Source organism: Echinops telfairi, unplaced genomic scaffold, assembly GCF_000313985.2.
Source record: "Echinops telfairi isolate 266 unplaced genomic scaffold, ASM31398v2 ScPeMD7_31;HRSCAF=116, whole genome shotgun sequence".
NCBI classification, from domain to species: Eukaryota; Metazoa; Chordata; class Mammalia; order Afrosoricida; family Tenrecidae; genus Echinops; species Echinops telfairi.
In genome coordinates, this window is record NW_022103928.1 from 60,488,683 (window position 1) to 60,508,147 (window position 19,465).

General features: G+C 52.2%; 1 protein-coding gene and 1 pseudogene across 1 annotated transcript in view; one reads left to right on the forward strand and one right to left on the reverse strand.

Annotated features, from left to right (window-relative positions):
* Window positions 1–702: 702 nt before the first annotated feature.
* On the forward strand, window positions 703–998 carry LOC115869530 (annotated as a pseudogene).
* Window positions 999–5,454: 4,456 nt separating this feature from the next.
* Window positions 5,455–19,465, reverse strand: part of LHFPL4 (LHFPL tetraspan subfamily member 4) — a gene marked incomplete at its 5' end in the record, with an annotated part of 34,100 nt that continues 20,089 nt past the window's right edge. Inside the window, 2 exons of the mRNA XM_004702446.2 lie at window positions 5,455–8,762; window positions 12,081–12,317. Coding sequence (XP_004702503.1) covers window positions 8,662–8,762; window positions 12,081–12,317 — 338 coding nt within the window. The remainder of the gene's footprint in view (window positions 8,763–12,080; window positions 12,318–19,465) is intronic.

Consider the following 19,465-nt stretch of genomic DNA (forward strand, 5'->3'; position numbering starts at 1 on the left):
GAGCCAGAAACCCGGGTGTTCGGGGTCTTGTGAGTTCACCACCTTTGACAGCCCGGTCACTTTTCTCTCACTGTTGAGTGGGAATTCATTTTCCTGCTCTGACAGGTTTCTGCACCAGACAGGTTACGGACAGGTTTCACTGTGTACACTACTCAAAAGACAAAGACAGCCAGAAATTTTGACCACCAACTGGACTTTGAGAGTGTAAGAGCAGCACGCTCATTAACATGCAAGAACTCGGGGATCTTTCCTGTGATAAATACTTCTCTGGGGAGCTCTAAGAAAAGTAAGCAGCAGCAGATAACCAGACTGACTCATAGTCTGGCGCCAGGCTGTTAGCTAAGAGGGGCTTTGGAGAGTTTGTGGGTAAGTGGAATTGAAAGAAGGTTTTTCCCATTGTTTTTTGGAGCCCCCTCTTATAGGATAGTTAAAAGGCAATACAGAATAGTACATTTGCAGTCATCCTAAATGGTAATATTGATGGGCTGCTTTGTTGTGTGTGATATATTCCAACTTCCTAAGCGGCTGTGATTAAGATCCTCAGAAAGGAAAAGTGCAGGCTGATGGGGCTTTTGGAGAAATTGGAAACCCTTGTTCTCACTGCTGGTGGAATTGTAAAATGGTTCAGCCGCTGTGGAAAACAGTTTAGAAATTCCTCCAACTTAAATAGAATGGCTCTTTGGTCTCGGCCGCAGAAGTGAGATGAGGGGGACGTCCTCCTTCGGAAAGCGTCGCAATAAGACGCACACCTTGTGCCGCCGCCGTAGCTCCAAGGCCTGCCATCTTAAGAAGCCGGCCTGTGGCAAATGTAGCTGCCCAGCCATGCGCAAGAGAAGGTATAACTGGAGTGCCAAGGCTAAAAGACAAAATACCACCGGAACTGGTCGGATGAGACACCTATAACTTGTAGACCACAGGATTCCGTGAAGGAACCAACTCCTAAACCCAAGAGGGCAGCCGTTGCAGCGTCACGTTCATCTGAAGGATTTCAACATTAGTTGTGCAATAAATGTTCTCATATTAAGAAAGGTCCAGTAATTCGCCTCCCAGGTGTATACTCAGAAAGGATGAAAAGCAAGAGAACAGGTAACGGGTCCACCAGTGTTCACTATATAGCACTGTTGACAGTAGGCAAAAGGTGGAAATCAGTTAAATGTCCAGCCAATGACTGACTAAAATGTGCTGCAAACCTACAGTGGGCTATTCTGCAGAGAAAAGTCCTGGTACATGCTACAGCATGGATGAACCTTGAAAACCAGTGAAATAAAGTTACAGAAGGGAAAATCATTACATGATCCCACTTTGAAATAACTAGGACAGGCTGCTGTATTGAGACCAGAGTTTATTAGTGGTTTACCAGGGTGGACAGGAGTAGAAAAGAGGGAGTCCCTGCTTAAGAGACACTCCACTTAGGGATGTTTGAAGCGTTGGGGGAAAGACTTAAATCTTTTCATTCAACCCTAGTCCATTTCTCCAACTGTTTCAAATACCACTCTTCATGCTAATTCATCCATCCCCTTCTCAATAAATGGCTTTGCCTCCTTCACCGAGACACTGGTGCTGGCAGGCAAGCATCTCCTGGATGTCACACTTCCATTTGAAGGCTCCCACATTTGTCTAGTGCTGCAGAATGGGCCGTCCTTGAGACCAACCTCTCCACCCTGGGGCTGCTGACCCCCGTCTCCCCAAACCAGGCAATTGTGCCATCTGTCATCTCTATCTTCAACCTCTGAACTTGCTATTGAATGTGAACATGCTGAACTCACACTGAAAAAGGTTCTCCCTGTTTGCGACATGCTGGTTCTTGTCCACTGCTGATGCACTGAGTGTCATTCTGGAACTCCACTCATTTCACCACCCTAACTACATTTCCCCCCAAATTATCCTCATTCAGCCCATTCCCCATTCTCTTCCAGGACAGACTTCTGTTGGGCTTTCCCCACGCTCCTGAGAAAGCTCTCAACGAAGAGACAACAGTCTCTTACTCCAAAATCCAGTGGACACATTTTTCTTTCTCATACTAGATCTCTCTGCAGTGTTTGAATAGTTGGCCTCAATCCTTTGTTGCCATATCCCAAACTCTTGATTCTTTGTGGACATCTTGTTCTAATTCCCCGTTAAACGTTGGCATTTTCCAGTATTCCATAGCATTCACCCTGTAACTGTTCACACCAGAGCAAGTTCATCTGTGCTTCTGGTTTCAACCATTACTTGGAAGTTCATCTTTCTGACCCAGACCTTGCTCTGGAACTGCCAAATCCCTGTACGTCATTTGACTATCAGACATCTCCACTGGGATGTCCCAGATGTACCTTCCTCTGATGTCTCAAGTCTTTCCAAGCCCTCAAGGCAAAAAATCTTACTATCCTATCACTTGCTCTACCTCGTCCCCACAATCCCCTGACTACCCAGTGTCTTTGACTCTACTTAAATAGCTAATTTCTATACCGGTCTCTAACCTGTTGCCCTCAACCACCTTGCTTCGTACTAAGTTTCTGGTTCCCTTTCTCCAAAATTGCCTCCCTCTAGTAGAACGAACCCCTTACACTGAAAGCAGTGATGCATCTAAACTGCAACTAATTGTCCTGCTTGAAATCCTTCAATGAGTTCCATCGCTCGTATGATCTGACCCTGGCCTGTCTCCCCAGACTCCCCTCCCTGTCTCACACTTCAACATTACCAAATCAATTCTCATTCTCCACATTTATCACTCTTGTCTCTGACCTTGGTCGCAAGCGTCCTTCCCGTTCATTCATGGCCTCTGACCCTGGCCTGCCTAACTCCTATTCCTCTACAACACTCGACTCGCAAGTGTAGGATGACTGTTTGCGTGCTTATCTCCCTCACCAGACTGGGTCCTTGTAGAAGGAACTGTTTTGTTCATTTTTCTGGCAGAAGGACTTTGTTGTTGCTGCCAGGTGCCATCAGAACGGTTCTGATTCATAGCAACCCAGTCTACGACAGAGTGAAACCCTGCCCAGTCCTCTGCTGTTTTCCCGATTGTGAAAATACTTTACCAAACACCCTGACAACATGTCCAAAGTATGTGAGACAAAGTCTCGCCCTTGCTTCTAAGGAGCCACCCTGGCTGTACTTCCGTCCAGACTGATCTGTCGGTGGTTCTGGCAGTCCGTGGCACTTTCACATGCACATAAAGCCATCAAAAATACTATGACCTGGGTCAAATGCACCTTAGGGCCCCAAGGTGACATCTGTATTCTTCAAAGTGTTAAGAGATCTTGTGCAGCAGATTTGCCCAATGCAATCCATCATCTGACTTCTTGACTGCTGCTTCCGTGAGCAATGATTGTGGAGCCAAGCAAGATCAAGTCCTTGACGACTTCTACCTGAACCATGAGCTTGGTCCAGTTGTAAGGGTTTTCTTTTCTTTACATTGAGTTGTAATGCAGACTGAAGGCTGCAATCCTTGATCTTCATCTGCAAGTGCTCCAAGTCCTCCTCACTTTGATCCAGCAAAGTTGTGTCATGTGCATATCGCAGGCTGTCAACAAGCTTGCTTCCATCCTGATTCCTCCTCCTCCTAAATCTAGTCCTGTTCGCTGATCATTTGCTCAGCATACAGGTGAAATGAGTATGGTGAGAGGGTGCAACCTGACACACCGGATCTGATTTTAAACCATGCAGTATCTACCCCTTGTTCGGTGTACACAACTGTCTCCTGGTCCATTGTACAGATTCCGCATAAGCAGAGTGTGTTCTGCAATTCCCTTCTCAATGCTATCCATAGTTTGTTAGGATGCACAGTTGAATAAGACAGACATCCTTCTGATACTCTTTTTTAATTGAGCTGGATCTGACATCAGCAATGCTGTTCCCCATGCCACATCCTCTTCTGAATCCAGCCAGCTTGGGTGCTATAACTGTTGTATCATGCTCAGTAAAGTGTTAATTGCTTGTGCTTTTAATGATGCTGTTTGATAATTTCTACATTTCTTTGTCGTGGGTGCAAATATGAATCTCTTCCAGTTGGTTGGCCAGATATCTGCATTTCAACTTTTTTTTTTCTTGCATAGATAAGTAGGTGCTTCCAGTGCTTCATGAGCTTATTGAAAACATTTCCGTGGGCATTCCATCAATTTCTGGAGCCTCTTTTTTGCCTAATGCATTCAGTGCCACTTGAACTTCTTCCGTCAACACATTGATTCTTGATCATATGCTACTTGAAATGGTTGTATGCCCACCAGTTCTTTGTGGTACTGTAACTGTACTCTTTCCATGCTGCCTGTAGCACTCAGTGTTCTGGTTCACAGGCGCCCTACAGGGCAGAGCAGAGCTGTGGGTTTCAGAGACTGTAAATCTGTTCATTGATGAGACAGCTCATCTTTTTCCTCCTGAGCAGCTGGTGGTTTCAGACTGCTGAGTTTACAACCAACTTAACCCACTGAACCACCCAGGGTGCCTTTATCCTTAGAATCCCTCAGCATTACAACTTGAGGCTTGACTTTTTTTTCCCCCTTCAATTCTTTCAGCTTGAGATATGCTGAGTCTTTTCTGGCCTTATAACTCCAGGTTTTTGCACATTTCACTAATATTTTATACCAGTGTAAGTGCTTAACAGATAGTAGGTGCTCAAAATGTATTGAATGAAGGCTCAGCTCATAAGTGCCAAAAGTATATTGATGTTCAAAATTAGCTACCATTGTAGCATATTACAGTGTGCCAAATGGGGCTAAGTAATTCACACACTTCCCTCACATTACTTCTGACCTCCCAGCTACAGGTGTTACACCGGAGGCCTCTCGGCACCTTATTTGCTCTTGTCAGAAGCCTGTGCATTCAAGAGTATGGCCACCTGCCAGCTGCCCACTCCATTTACTGTTCTTAGTAACAGAACCCCAAGTGAGTGGAGGCAGCCATGTGTCCGGTCGACAGGCGACATTTTGGGCCTCTCATAGCGAGGTTTGCCGCATCATTTGGTCTGGGATTTCCGAAGTCCCCTTCAAATGGAATGTGAGCTCGATGGAAGTGACTAGAGCTCCAGCTGCCATCTTCACCAGCCTCCGAAGCCCACGGGGCAGCTCTGCCCTGTCCTGTGGTGACTGTGAGCCCGAACAGTGAGATGGGCGAGAGACTTGAGTGATGCGGGCGGCATGGAAAGAGCCCAGCCACTGTGCCAAAGAGAGCGGCGGGCACACCACCATTTCAAGAAGCGGCACATGACCAAGAATCGATGTACTGAAGGGCGGGCGGACTCGGGTGCACTGGGCGCGTGCGCCAAGAGCGAGGCTCCAGGAGGGGATCACCCACTGAAAAGGCGGGCCCCGATTCCTGGTAACCGTGCGTTGGGCCTATCATAGCCTGGCCAGTCCCCTCCAGACTTTTTCTTCATGTGTCACTAAAATAAACCAACTTGTCAAGTGACACCACCAAACCTGGATACAAAGCAGCTGAAACCCACCCTTCCTGAGACTTGGAGAAACATAAGCCAGCATGGGTGATGTAAAGTGTTTATTTGAACATCATTCCACCTGCACTGAAGCTCAAATCCAGCAGCAGCAGAAGGGATCAGGACCAAAATAAATGTTGCCAAAGTGGATAATGAAGAGTGAGGACTCCTTCAGACAGAACTTACTAATGGAGTGTAGACAACACCAAGCTATCGTAGCACACACACAACCTCAGAGATCCACTGAGCCAAGTCCCAGGGAAGCGCGGGGACCCCCCCCTCGTTCGTCTCCTAGGAAACTCCCACCCACCCAAAGTGAACTCTGAGCCAGGCAGGGCCTGCAAATTTCTTTGTACTGGGAGATCCCAGCTTCTCCAAAGAGAGGGTTTCCTTTTCTCAGTTCACACTGGAAGCTGGAGAAGGGTGCTGGCCTTGTGTCCAAGCCGAAATAGCAAAAGCAAGCCTTATCCAGGCCCTCAGCTCAGGAAAACTTTTCCTGCAAGGACCCCAAGGAAGAGCCCCATATCACCTAGATGTGGAAGGACTTCACTGCAGAGCCAAACAGAACTACCTCTGGGCTGTGGTTGCCCTGGTCTTAGTCCGAGGCCCAGGCGAGGTCAGACCACGCTGCTCCAGCATAGAGACTCACCTTAGTGCTGAAAGCTCCGCTGTTTTCAGGACCTGAAGCCAGGAGGCTCTATATTAAGAATCCAAGAGGCCAGTCATCCCCTCCCAAAGGCTAGAGACCCTTAGGTAACTAGACAAGAGACCTTCTTTGTGCTACCCGGGTCCCCTTGGGCCTTAGCAGACCCAGCTCCATTCTCTGAGGCTCAAGCTCACTAGGGTCTCCCAAGTTGCCCTTCCCTCTGCCAGAGAGATAGCTGGTGGGGGGTAACGTGGAAACTTTGCCCCCAAGGGACCTAGTCTCCCTCTTCTCCGTCACCTGGCACCAGCCCACTCTTACAGAATTACCTGCCTCTGCGGTAAGAGTAAGCCCTCCGGCTGTGGCTCTACCCCACTTCACAAGAGGTGGGGCTCTTGCGCCTTGGCTTCCGAGAGGGCAATTCTGATCTCTTCCCATGGTTCCTTGGGGTGTGGGGGCCCCTTGGACAGTAGGTGCCCTCGCCCCTTTCTAAGTGCAGACAGCACCCCACCCCAGGTCCGTGGCCCATCTCGATGCCTTCTATGCTTCCTTCCTCTTCCTAATTCCGTCTTTCCCTCTGCCTCCCTTCCTCCCCCACCTCCAGTTCTCTTTCTAGCTCAGTCCCCTCTGAGAGCACCATCCACTCTAGCATAGCCTTTTTCCTCCTCCCCCCTTTCTCCATCACTCTCCACCCTTGCTCCTCCTGGGTTTATCACCAGGCCTCTCCATCTCCCTGCCTCCTCCTCTACCTGCCTCTCTCCCACCTGATCCCTCCCTGCATTCCCATTCCTCACCCCTTATTCTGCCTGCCCCTCACTCTCTCCATGCTGCCCCTGCCTCTAGCAGCCCTCCCACTGGGGCAGGGGGGAGGCCTTTGGTTTGTGTTCTCTGAGGAGCTCTCTCCCCACACCCTCCTCCTTGACAAGGGACCCAGGTAGGAGCGGGAGCACCCACCCCCAGGCAGCCTGTTGGGGGAGGCACAGGCTGTGCAGCACCAGTGAGGGGCTCACTGGATGCTGGAGAGAAGTAGGCACGGTGAGGGCAGGAAACTGGGAATCCCGAAGGTTGGAGGGCCACTAGGACTTGGTGGGTTCCAAGCTTCAGGAATCCCACAGTATCTGGTTCCTGATAGGGTCCAGATGGGGGAAACAGGCAGCGTGTGGGTCTGTCTTGGAAGTCCTAGTCAGAGGGTCCAACTCTTAGGGAGATGAACACGAGTTGGCAAATGCATGGCACACACACCACCCGCCCCCTCTTCTGGCTGAGGCAGACATGACAATAGCTGTACCATCCCACCAGACCTGCAGGGGCACTGTGGAGAGCCATCGCACAGTAGGTGGAACCGCTTGGCTGCCCCTGAACTAGGTGCTGGAAGCAGTTGCCCAAGCCCCAGGGTCAGGGGCACTGGATAGCTCTACCCTCCAATACACAGGTAATGAGGGGGGCTGGAAAAACACCTGGCATCTCCCTCGTTTGCACCCTGCCAAGGTGGAGAGAGACACCCCAACGATGAAAGAGGGAAGACTTCTCATCTCCCCACACACATTTCTCACGTACGCACACTCACGCGCACACACACACATTCATGCCTTGGCTCCAAGCACTGCCCATTGGGCTGTGGACCCTGGGCATATCACAAGGCGAGAAGGTGGGCGAAGAAGAAGAGGCAGGGACAGGGGAACAGGCCTGGGGTGGGGACAGGGGTACCCTGTTCAGAGGTGACCTGCAAGTTCAAGTTATGCAGAAAAGTATCAAAGAGGCAGGGCAGTTTCTGCCTTTGGCAGATGCCTGGGGTGGGGGGCAGGGGGGCCACACAAAAGGCAGGAAGGACACATCCTAATTGTCCACTCCTGGGCCCTTCCCCCCACCTCCACCCCCACAACCCTGATAGAGGGGCTGAGAAGTCTGTGCCGTACAAAACAGGGCAGGATCAAGGGCCGCTGTCGAAGCATCCCAGCCACCGGCTGAGCCTCTCCAAAGCCCTGCTCTGGAATCAGAGTGCCCTGTCTGACTTCCACCAGGGCCCGCTGCCCACTGCCCTGCCTCAGACTGCGCCAGGCAGCCTCCCAGTCCGTGGATGGCAAGGAGGCGTGTGCCCTCCCCTTACTGCAGCTCTGATCCTTTGGGAGCGCTGAAAGAAAAGTCCCCCGAGGGCTGGCGGCACGCCGCAAGACGCTGTGACAGATGTGGTGGAATCATCGTCGGTAAGAAAAAGTCCGGTCCACCAGAGGGGCCCAGGGCAGTGTCTTGATGGGGTTCTTGTGGGAGGCAGGGCCAAAGGCCCTCAGACTGCAGCCTCCAGAGGTCCTGCAGGGGTGGGGGGTGGGGGGGTCCTCAGAGCAGGGGGGAAAGGGTGAGGAAAGGCCCTGGGGGCTGTGGGGGCAGAGCCAGAACCTCCGCCCCCCACACCGCCGGGGTCAGCAGGGGCTCTTTCTCACTCCATGCCCCTCCCGGCCCCAAGCCACCCCTCTCTTCCAAGCCAGGCAGGTAGGAGGTGAGAGACGTCAGGTGGAGAGTGGGAGATCTTCCTTCGGAGCTGGGTCGGAGGGGCCGGAGGGCAGAAGACAGGACAAGCGGAGGTCAGATAGACTCCTGAGCTTCCCTCCTGGCCTCAGGGTCCCTGGGAGTGGGCCACAGGACACGGGAGGACCCCCCATCCGGAGACATCACCTCCTGGCCGCAATACCGAGCTCACTGTCGAGCTGACGAAATCTGAGACAGAGACAGAGAAAGAGGGGCGTGAGCAGCAGAGACCACCAGGGCAGCAGGCTCCCCGCAGCGCTCCCCAGGGTAAGATGGGCAGCAGCCAGCCCATGGACCAGCTGGTGTCCTTGGGCAAGCCCCAGCGTGCTCACCTGCACCATGGGAACACTCAGACCTTTCACTGGCCTCTGCACGGTGCCGGCCACATCATACACGTACAGGGCCACGGACTGGGAATGGCGCCCCTAGGCTCACTCACTTGAACTCATCTCGCCTGTCGGGCCCGTTCCTCCCGAGCGAGGGATGGACAGCTCCTGATGATGAAGAGGGGCAACTGAGGGCTCCCCATGTTGATTTAGGGGGAAATCAGCAGAAAATGGGAGGGAAGGGGGGTGGGGCCTGAGCTCACACCCAGGAATCACCTTTCCAAGTCACTTCAGAAAGGCCAGTGGGCCTTGGTCTTTCCTGCACTTCTGGAAGCTGCCACAGGAGGGCGGGCTCTGACCTCATGCAAAAACCCTACAGCCCTCAAGCCTGTTCCACCTCATAGCGACCCAACCCCAGCCTATTGACCTATTCCCAGTCGGGGTGGAACTGCCCCGGCTGTGAAGGAGCCAGCCCTGTGCTCAAAGCACGAAGCCACAGGGCTCCTCACCTCCTGCCACGAGGATAGGAATCACTGGTCTCAGGCTGTGTAGGGAGGAAGCCAGGCAAAGACAGCGGGCCTTCCGCACACTGCCAGGGGGAGGGGGGGAGGGCTGAAGGGGAGGGGGGGGTGGCAGGCTGTTATCACCGGGGTGACCCTGGGCAAGCTGCTTGACCTCACTTAATCTAGCTTTTACGTTGGTAAAAACAAAACAACAAGAAAAAACAATCCCCCTGCCTCCCTGCCTGGGACTTCATGAAGGACTAAAAGCTCTTCCTGAGCCCTCACTGCACCCCACAAGCCTGTGGTTGCAGACGGACATGCGCAGGCTGGTTCCCCACTAGCCCACAGCCCTGTGAGGCGGCACAACTCCTCCATCCCCATGTGCAGGAGGGAATGGAAGCCAGAGGTGAGTGACTCCTCAGTTCAGCCTGCTTCCAAGGCAGGCAACTGCCTCCAGGGTACAGGAGTTCAACTGGAGTGGAAACTAGCTCCTGCCAGAGGAGAGCATACTGTGCAAGCATCCTCCCCTCCAGTCCTGACGACGGCTGCTCTCACGTCCTCTGGACTGGTCTCTGGAGAAGGACCTCACGCACGCTGGGTTAAGGAGAGGGTCAGTGAAAGAGGAAGGCCTTCCGTGACGTGGCGTTGACACAGTGGCTGCAGCCCAGGGCCCCACACAAGGGTGATAGAATAGCGCAGCGCTGGGCAGGGTGTGGTGCTGTGGTATTAACTCAGAACCAACTTGACAACTCGGAACAAAAATCCTTATCCCAGTTTACAGATGAGGAGACACTTACAAGGACGGACACAACCACTGATACAAAGCCCCCCACACTGGGGCCTGGGGCGTGCGAAGAGGTCAAGGAGGCGTGCGATAAAGTAACAAAGGTTACAACGCCTGTGGATTACAGTCAGGAACTGGCCCTCAGAAGCCGGGCCCTGCCCGCTTCTGCAGGGTCCCTGGTTGATGGGGACAGGGTGGACTTGGGAGTCAGAAGCCATCGATAGTGAAGTCAGCTTCCTCGAGTGCAAACGGCTAGCACGTCTTTCGAGCGCTGTCTGGCACCGTCATACCCATTTCAAGTGTGCGGTTCGGCGCTTGAAAGACACTAAGAAGATATTTGCATAAGAGTTGTAAGAAGAGCCCCCAATAAAATGATCTATTTTTTAAAAAGGATCACAGCCCTATGGAGGACCATGCAGAATTTTTAAATAGTCATAGACCAAGGTTATTAATAAAAAGAAAATGTGTGCATGACCAGGAGAAGGCACGTGCAAAGATGTCACTATAGCAACGTCAGCAGTCGTAAAATGCTGGAAACTCTGCTCACCTTGGAAGAAGAAAGGCTAAATAAAGCCGTGTTCCTCTCTCGGGAGTAATCCTAAGCATTGTGTGTGTGTGTGTGTGTGTGTGTGTGTTGAGGGGGCGGGTCTGTTTGGGAAAATGCCTTTCTGTTCACACGGAGAAAGGGCCGCATAATGTATGGGGCACACAGAAGGCTCTCATCACAGGAACGGGGGAGGCTCTGGGCTGCTGGGTATTGTTTTCTCTGCTGCATTTTGATGATACTGGACATGTGCAGAACAGGATATGTGACACACTAAGTACAAAGTATTTTCTAGGAAAGACCTCTGACGTCACCACACAAGCACTCTCACTTGACTCTCATTCTCACAGTCACTCGCATGTGCCTGCATGTCCCTCATCTAAAGTCCCCGCCTCCGCCCCCTCCCCTCCCCTCCCAGCCAGAGATAGGCTCAAACTACCATTTGTACTTAGTTCTTTGCTTAAATATATACATAGAATATATGATATGCTATATAATATATATGTGTGTGTGTATGGAGCCCTGGTGGTGTAATGGTTACGAGTTGGGCTGTGATCCGCATGGTCGGCAGTTCAAGCCACCAGCAGCTCTGTGGGAGAAAGACTGGGCTTTCTACTCCTGTCAACAGTTAATCTCAGAAACCTACTAAGGGGGGTTCGCTATGAATACGCATTGACTCGATGGCAGTGAAACTCATGTTTCTTGGACATATACTACATGTATAAATATATACTACACATATAGACATGTATGTAATATATATAAAGGAGTCCTGGACCGCCAGGTCCATGGTTCGAATCCACCGCGCCCTGTGGGAGAAAGCTGAGGCTGTCGGCGTTCATGCAGACTTACAGCCTGGGAAACCGTGTGTGCGGTCCCTGTGAGTCCGAATGGGCCCCAGGGCGGTGAGTTACACCACATGTAGAGTACTGCCATCAATTACGATCGTTTAAGAAAAAAAACATTGCTTGGTTTTGAGTTTTATAAAAACATCCCTCTTGTCATCTTGTCTGGAAGCTCCCTACCGTCTCAATACTGTTGACAAGATGCATCACCCACTCCGGTACTGACATCCTAATCACAGCTTTGCACTATTTGGTCCATCCTCCCGCCGACGGCCCCTTCGGTTGTTCGCTGTGCTGGATGGAGGCTACTGCCCAGAGCTTTCTCACACGTTTGTCCTGAGTTTATGCCCTGGCGTGCCTGCAGTGGCCACACAGGCTGCGGTCGACCCGCTAGGTGGGGCACTCCCCAGTGGTATTGCCCTTGGCGTGTTGGCTTCCTCGCCTGGGCGACCTTGATTGCCCAAGGCCCCGCCCCGCCCCGCCCCGCCCCGCGCGCAGCACTCGCCTTTGCTCTCCGGCTTGAGCTCGTCCTGCAGCAGGTCCGTCTGCCGGTTGCCCAGCACGAAGGCCAGGAAGGAGAGGATGAGGGCGTTGAGGATGCCGATGATGGCCAGGATGTACGCCCAGCGCACAGAGCAGTCCCCCAGGGAGTACTTCCCCGTCTTGGCCCCGCACATTTCCCGGATGGTCTCAGCGTCCCAGCCGTCGGGGAAGATCATGCAGCCCAAGACGAGGCACAGAGCTAAGGGGGCGGCCCCACCACCGCGGGGTCAGGGAGGAAGACAGAGGGGCTCGTTACTGGCCGGAGCTCGAGACACCGGCAGCCCTCCTCCGCCCGCCCGCGGACGTCCTGATGAACCGCTTACTCTGCACGGAGCCAGGGCCTCGGCTTGGTCTTTGGGCGCCCCAAGCTTTCCAGACCCACAAAGCCCACCTCCCCTCCCCCCGAAACTGTCCTCGAAGCGAGAGAAAGAAGCCACTGCGGCGCCCTCGCATTTCTGGCAGCAGGCAGCCCGGCCGAGCACTGAGTGCCACCTTCCTCACGTGCAGGACCCGGGGAGAGGGTCGCACTCGGGCACTTAGGGGAGTCTGCGCTTAGAGAGTGGGCACTGGAATGAGAAACAAGGCGTAGGTGTTGAGGCTAGATGCTCCTCCTACTCAGTGATATGGGACGCTGGGGAAGCTAGGGCACCCTCCAGCTGAGGGTAGTCTTTACCACGCCCCTCCTCCTCGGGGAGAGGACTGGAGGATTAAATGAGGCTGGTTCTACTGTTGGGGGCGGGGCCCAGGCCAGGGGTGGGGGCGGTAGGGCTGCTGGGGAGACAGAAGGGAAGCCTGCACTAGGACTCGGGGCTTGCAGGGCCGAAAAATGCTGAGGCGAGAACCCTGGCTGGGCTCTTTCCTAGATGTGTGACCTTAAGCGAGTTCCTTCCCGTTTGCGCCTCAGTTTCCTCATCTATAGTATGGGGATGATGATGGTATCACCAGGACATTGTAGACATGACAAAAGGCAGCCGGTGAAGTAAACTTCTGGGCAAGGAAGTTCCTCAATAAAGGATAGCTGTTTTATAAAAAATCGTCATAATGGTAAACATAATAACTAAGGTGAAAATGGTGGGCGGGAAGCAGAGGGAACTGGAGAAGGTCCCACCCAAGGTGCAGCTGTGGACCTGCAGGTCCTCTCCCAGCCCTCCTGAATGGACTGCTCTCCCAGAGCTAGTGTGGGACAGGACCCAGCCCCGGACCAATCAGCACAGTGCATTCCCCTGGTAACAAGGACGCTCACAGAGAGGCACACGGGAGCCAATCAGACTCAGGGACCCGGCGGGACTCAAGCTCCCTCCGAAGAGGAGGACATGGTGTGGCCTGCGCTCAGGGAGCTGGGGTGATGCTGCCCGCAAGTTGTCTATCAGAATGTGTGTTTAGGGCACTGGAGGCCACACGGGGTTCTGTTTGGAACTGCAGGATCCTGACCCTGTGCAAGGTGGTGGGGGGGGGGGAGGGCGGGGGCGAGAGTAGCGGGAGTCCGGGAACTTAAGATTTGTAGATGGCCGCAGTGATACCTAAAACTGAAGGCGATGGTCAGTGTTGCCCACTGTCCCTGCAGCCTGTGTTGTCCCCAGGGTGGGGAAGGCAGTCAGCTTTGACAGCTTGCTTTCTGGGCCACAGACTCTGTCCAGCCTACTAACCGAGAGGTGGGTGGCCCTTCCCTCCCTGAGGTGCCTGGGGCCCCCCACCCCTGGGTTGTTGAGTCAGTCAGGCCTGGTGACATCTCCCACATGCATGTGCGATCCCCATGTACGGCACAGGCCGTTGGTTCTGGATCCAGTGTTGTTATCCAAAGGGTTCTCATTGGCTTTGAGGAAGCAAAGCACCAGGACATCCTTCCTCCTGTGTCTCGGCCTGGAAGCACCTCTTATTGGAGCAGCAGCCAAGCCTCCACTGACAGATAGGCCATGGTTGCCCGAGAGATGCACTTGCTGGGAATCTAGCCTGGTGCCCCCTTCCTGCATTTCCGTCCTTGTGGTCCACATCTAAAGCAGGATGCCCAGCTACTTGTCCCTCCACACACACCCTGGACTGGACGCAGTCTTCCTTCTATCTCCAATACTCCCACCTGCTCCTCCCGGGTCCATAAGCACACGCCTCAGCTTAGCGGTCAGGTAAGGAGTTCCAGACAAGGGGAATGGCAAAGGTGAGCCAAACGAGCTCACTGAGTTACAATACGGAGCAGGTTGTCACAGGGGCGCTCATGGGAGAACCCAGGGCTGCGGTCCCACACTGGGACATCGTAGGCAGGCTGCAGGTTGAAATTCGAACATGGGCCTGCATATTCCATAAACTGGAGACAAGGTCAGAGGCAGGTGGTGCCCTGGGGTCCGAGTTTTGCCAACCATGACCTAACACGGAGGAGGGAGAGCATGTGGAGAAACGTGGCTTTCCCCTCCTCCACTGCTCCCCACCCCCCAACATTTTGACACCCAAACATTTTAAAGCCTCTTCAGGACCGCATCTCCAAACAGAGGCAGGTCAAGGGCTAGGGATGGGGCGTGGAGCGGTTGAGGGAAGACCTGACTGGACTACAGCCCTCAGGTCCCCCCAACCCCTCCCACTCCAGCTGGGGGCACAGAGGGAGGTGTGGGAAGCCTGGGTAGGGGCCCTCTCCAACCTACCCTGCCCTTCACCTCCCCTCTGGCCTTCTCTTGGAGGCCATCTGTGGCCTAACCTTCCTCCCTGGCTAACACCTCCCCCATCTCCGTGGAAACCACACCACATTCTGCCAGGCTCGGCTCCTCCCTGTGGGGCTCCCTGCTAGTCTTGTTCAGGGAGGTTTTCTTCTGGCTCAGCCCTGCAAACTCTCTCTCCCCCTCCTCTCACCAGTCAACGTGAGCCAGGGGCCCCTGGTGGGGCTAGCACTCTGCAGCTAATGGAAAGAGGTTCAACCCCTGAGCCGCTGCAGAAGGATGTAGGCATCTGCTTTCCACAAGAATACAGCCTTGGAAGCCTGTCTGTCCTTAGGGCATCTGTCAGTGGGCTTGCTCTTGGTTCTGTTCCCCCCTTTCCTATGTGCCTGCCTGCCCCTTCTCTCTGTTGCGTGTGTGCCTGTCTCTGGCTGGCTGAGTCTGGGACTAGGCCAGTGGTTCTCCACCTTCCTAATGCTACAACCTTTTCATAGTTCCTCACACGGTGGTGACCCCCAACCATCAAATTACTTTCATTGCTACTTCATCACTGTAATTTTGCTACTGTTATGAATCAGGCGACCCCTGTGAAAGGGTTGTTCGGCAACCCCCCAAGGGGTCACGACCCACAGGTTGAGAACCACTGGACTCAGCTCTCCTTTTTCGCTAAGGTGTTCGGCATTCATTCCATACACCCCCACGCCCCTCACTCTGCCTTCTCTAGATCGATTCCCACCCTATTTGCTCTGAGATCCTACTAAGTGCCAGGACTGCATAGGTCCGAGGGCATGGGCTAGCATAGAAGGGGCACATGGGAAGGAGTAGAATCAGCCTGCCAACACACCAAGGGAGCAGTTGGTAGTCAAGAGGCGCTTCCAAGGAACTAGGGGCTGAGATCTGAAGACAAGACCTGGGTGCTTCCATCTCTTACTCACCACTCCCTGCCCCCTTGCTCTGCAGTGTCATCCAAACCAAAACCTCCCAGCCTTCGAGCCATCCCACCTCACAGCAACCCCACAGGGCAGGGTAGAACTGCCCTGTGGGTTTCTGAGACTGTCACTCTCAGTGGCTGGTGATTTCAGACTTGGAACTGCTTGTGGCTAGCAGACCAACCCATACCATTATACTCCACCAGGTGGTGTCCTAGGTGGTGGTGGATTGTGTGTGTGTGTGTGTGTGTGTGTGTGTGTGTGTGTGTGTGTGTGTAGCTTTGGAAATTGGAAATACTGAAAGAGAGGAAGAGACGTTGGGGAACAGCCGCAATGGGGACCACCAGGCTCCATCAACAGGGGATGGAAGCACTCCAGACTTTTTACTGGATGAGGAGGCTGAGGCTGAGGTCTTGGACTCCAGGTCAAGTCGCGGTTGGAAACAGTGATCTGGCCAGAGAGCGGACAGGGGAGGAGACGTAAGCAGGGGTGAGGGGCAGGGAGAGCAGGGCAGGGCTTCTCCACTTTTGACGGTTAGGTCAGATCAGCCCTGAGGTTGGGAGCTGTCCCATGTGCTGCGGTGTGGTTGGCAGCATCCCTGTTCTCTGGATGCAAGTGGATAATAGGCGACAATAAGAAATGTGTCTAGACATTGCCAAATATTCCCTTGGGGATGGGTCATCCCTGGATGAGAACCTCTGGTGCCAGAGCAAGGGCCTTAGGATGGGGCATCTCCTTCCCATTACCTCACAATCCACGCAACAAGGAGAGGTTGTGACAAAAATAATATTAATCATATTTAATAATAATATTACCAATGTAATGCTTTTGTTTTAAAATAGTACTGAGTTCTTGGCTATATGCAAAGCTCCTGATTAATAAACAGTCAACCATTTCAAGAGGTAGCATCTGACCAAGAACTGGAAGTCCAGAGGGAAGAAGTCCATGCTGCACTGAAGGCAATGGGCCTAGCCAAGAGCAAGGCTCCAGGAATTGATGGAATCCCAGTGGAAACGTTGAGCAAGGTGATGAGGTCATGCAAGCCCTCATTCACCTATGCCAGGGAATTTGGAAGACAGAGACCTGGCTAACTGACTGGGAGAGATCCATAGTTGTGTCCATTCTGAAGAAAAGTGACCCAGCAGAATATGGAAATTATGGAACAATATCATTACTATCACATGCTAGTAAGATTTTGCTGAAGATCTTCCAACAACGGTTGCAGCAGCACATTGAAAGGGAGCTGCCAGAGGTTCAGGTCGGATTCAGAAGAGGACATAGAACCAGAGAGATCACTGTTGATGTCAGATGGATCTTGTCTCGAAGCAGAGACTGCCAGAAAGATGTTTACTTGTGTTTTATTGACTATGCAAAGGCAATCAGCTGTGTGGATCATAACAAACTATGGAGAGCACTGAGAAGCATGGGAATTCTAGAACACTTCATTGTGCTCATGCAGAACCTGCACATGGAGCAAGAGGTAGTTGTGTGAACAGAACAAGGGCATACTGCAAGGTTTAAAATCAAGAAAGGTGTGTGTCAGGGTTGTATCCTCTCACCACACTTGTTCAATCTGTGTGCTGAGCAAATCATCAGAGAACCTGGACTAAATGAAGAAGAAGGAAGCATCGGGATTGGAGGGAGGCTTATTAACAACCTGTAATATGCAGATGACACACCCTTGCTTGTTGAAAGAGAGGAGGACTTGAAGCACTTGCTGATGAAGATCAAGGATTGCAGCCTTTAATATGGATTACAACTTAATGTAAAGAAAATCAAAGTCCTTGGTAAACAAGCAGCCAGCTAGCTCAGAAGCAACAAGGCCCACATGGAAGAAACACACCAGCCTGTGTGATCTTGAAGTGTTGAAAGGATCAGGTATCAGGCATCAAAGAACAAAAAAATCATATCATTGAGAATGAGGGGGAGTGCAGAGTGGGGACCCAAAGCCCATATGTAGACAACTGGACATCCCCTTACAGAAGGGTCGCGGGGAGGAGACAAGCCAGTCAGGGTGCAGGGTAGCAACGATGAAACATACAACTTTCCTCTAGTTCTTAAATGCTTCCTCCCCCCACCCCACTATCATGATCCCAATTCTACCTCGCAAGTCTGGCTAGACCAGAGGATGTACACTGGTACAGATAGGAACTGGAAACACAGGGAATCCAGGGCGGATGATCCCTTCAGGACCAGTGTGTGAGAGAAAACCAAAGTCCTCACAACTGGACTCTGTTGTCCAGTTGTGGATGTCGTGATAAGGAGAGATAAGATTGATGTTGTCAAGGATTTCATCTTGCTTAAATCCATAATCAGTGCTAATGGAAGCCACAGTCGAGAACTGAAATGACGCAGTGCGTTGTGTAAATCTTCTGAACAAGAGCTCTTTAAAGAGCAAGGATGTTGCTTTGAAGACTAAGATATGGCTGACTTGAGCCACGGCGTTTGCAATTGCCTCATGTGCTTGTGAAAGTTGGACATTGAATAAGGAAGACCAAAGAAACACTGGTGTATTTGAAGGATGGTGCTGGTGACGGATATTGAAACGACCGCTGAGACTTTGTCTCACATACTTTGGGCATGTCGTCAGGAGAGACCAGCCCTGGAGAAGGACGTGCTGCTTGGTGGCGAGGCAGCCAGAGGGAGGGCGACCTGCACAAGATGGGTAGACTCAGTGGCTCCCAACCATGGGCTCGCATGTGAGGGTGCTCCAGGCCTGGACCATCTGCTTCATTCTATTGTACTTAGGGACGCGATGAGTCGGCTTTTGCCTGCCCAGTGCTTTCGGCCTGAGGGCTTGCTCTCGGTTACGATACCTGTTCCGAAGTATGAGAGGCATGGGACACGAAAGACCCCAAACTGAGACCTTTTCCTTGAAATTCTGGAAGAAGCTGGAAACAGAATCCCTTGCCTACTACTGCTCACCCAATGCCATGGGCACAGGTCCGGCTATTGGAAAACACTGCTGGTCTTGGTTGGACCAGCTCAGGGGGGTGGGGGGCTGGGCGGGCTCAGTGCCAACTTGACAGTGGGTGTTTAGGTCAAAATCCGTTCACCTGCCCGAGCCTTGTCATCTGTCTCTGTTATATAGAAGCTCTGCATAAGAAAAATGCAAATTAAAACAATGAGGTACCACCTAACACCCTCAAAGAAAGCAGATTCAAAAAATCAGAAAGCAACAAGTGTTGGAGGGGCTGTGGGGAGACAGGAACTCTCATCCACTGCTGGTGGACCTGTACGTATGTACAGCCACTATGGAAATTGATCTGGCGATATCTAAAACAGATGGAAATTGAGTTACCATACGACCCAGCAATCCCCCTACTGGGCATCTACCCAGCGGAGGCAAGAAATAAACCAAGGCCAGACATCTGTGCTCCAATGTTCATTGCGGCACAGTTCACAACAACCCAAATTTCCATCAACTGACGAGTGGATTAAAAAGCTGTGGTACCTACATACAATGGAGTACTTACTACATATCACTAAAAAGCAGTGATGAACATATGAAGCACATCACTGCATGGGAAGAACTGGAGGAAATCATGCTAAGCAAAGTAAGCCAAGCACAAAAGGACAAGTACAACCTGAGTCCGCTGAGGTAGCTTTAGAAAAAAAAATGCAAAAGGGACATAGGGAAAAAGCTACTGTATACAAACATTCCTGGGGTGAGGAAAAGGTAGTATGGCAGGCACCAGACCAAATACAGGGATACTTATGGTAGCCAACTAAAAGGACGTGGGGAAAGGAAAAAAATAATAATAATAAAGAAATGGGTA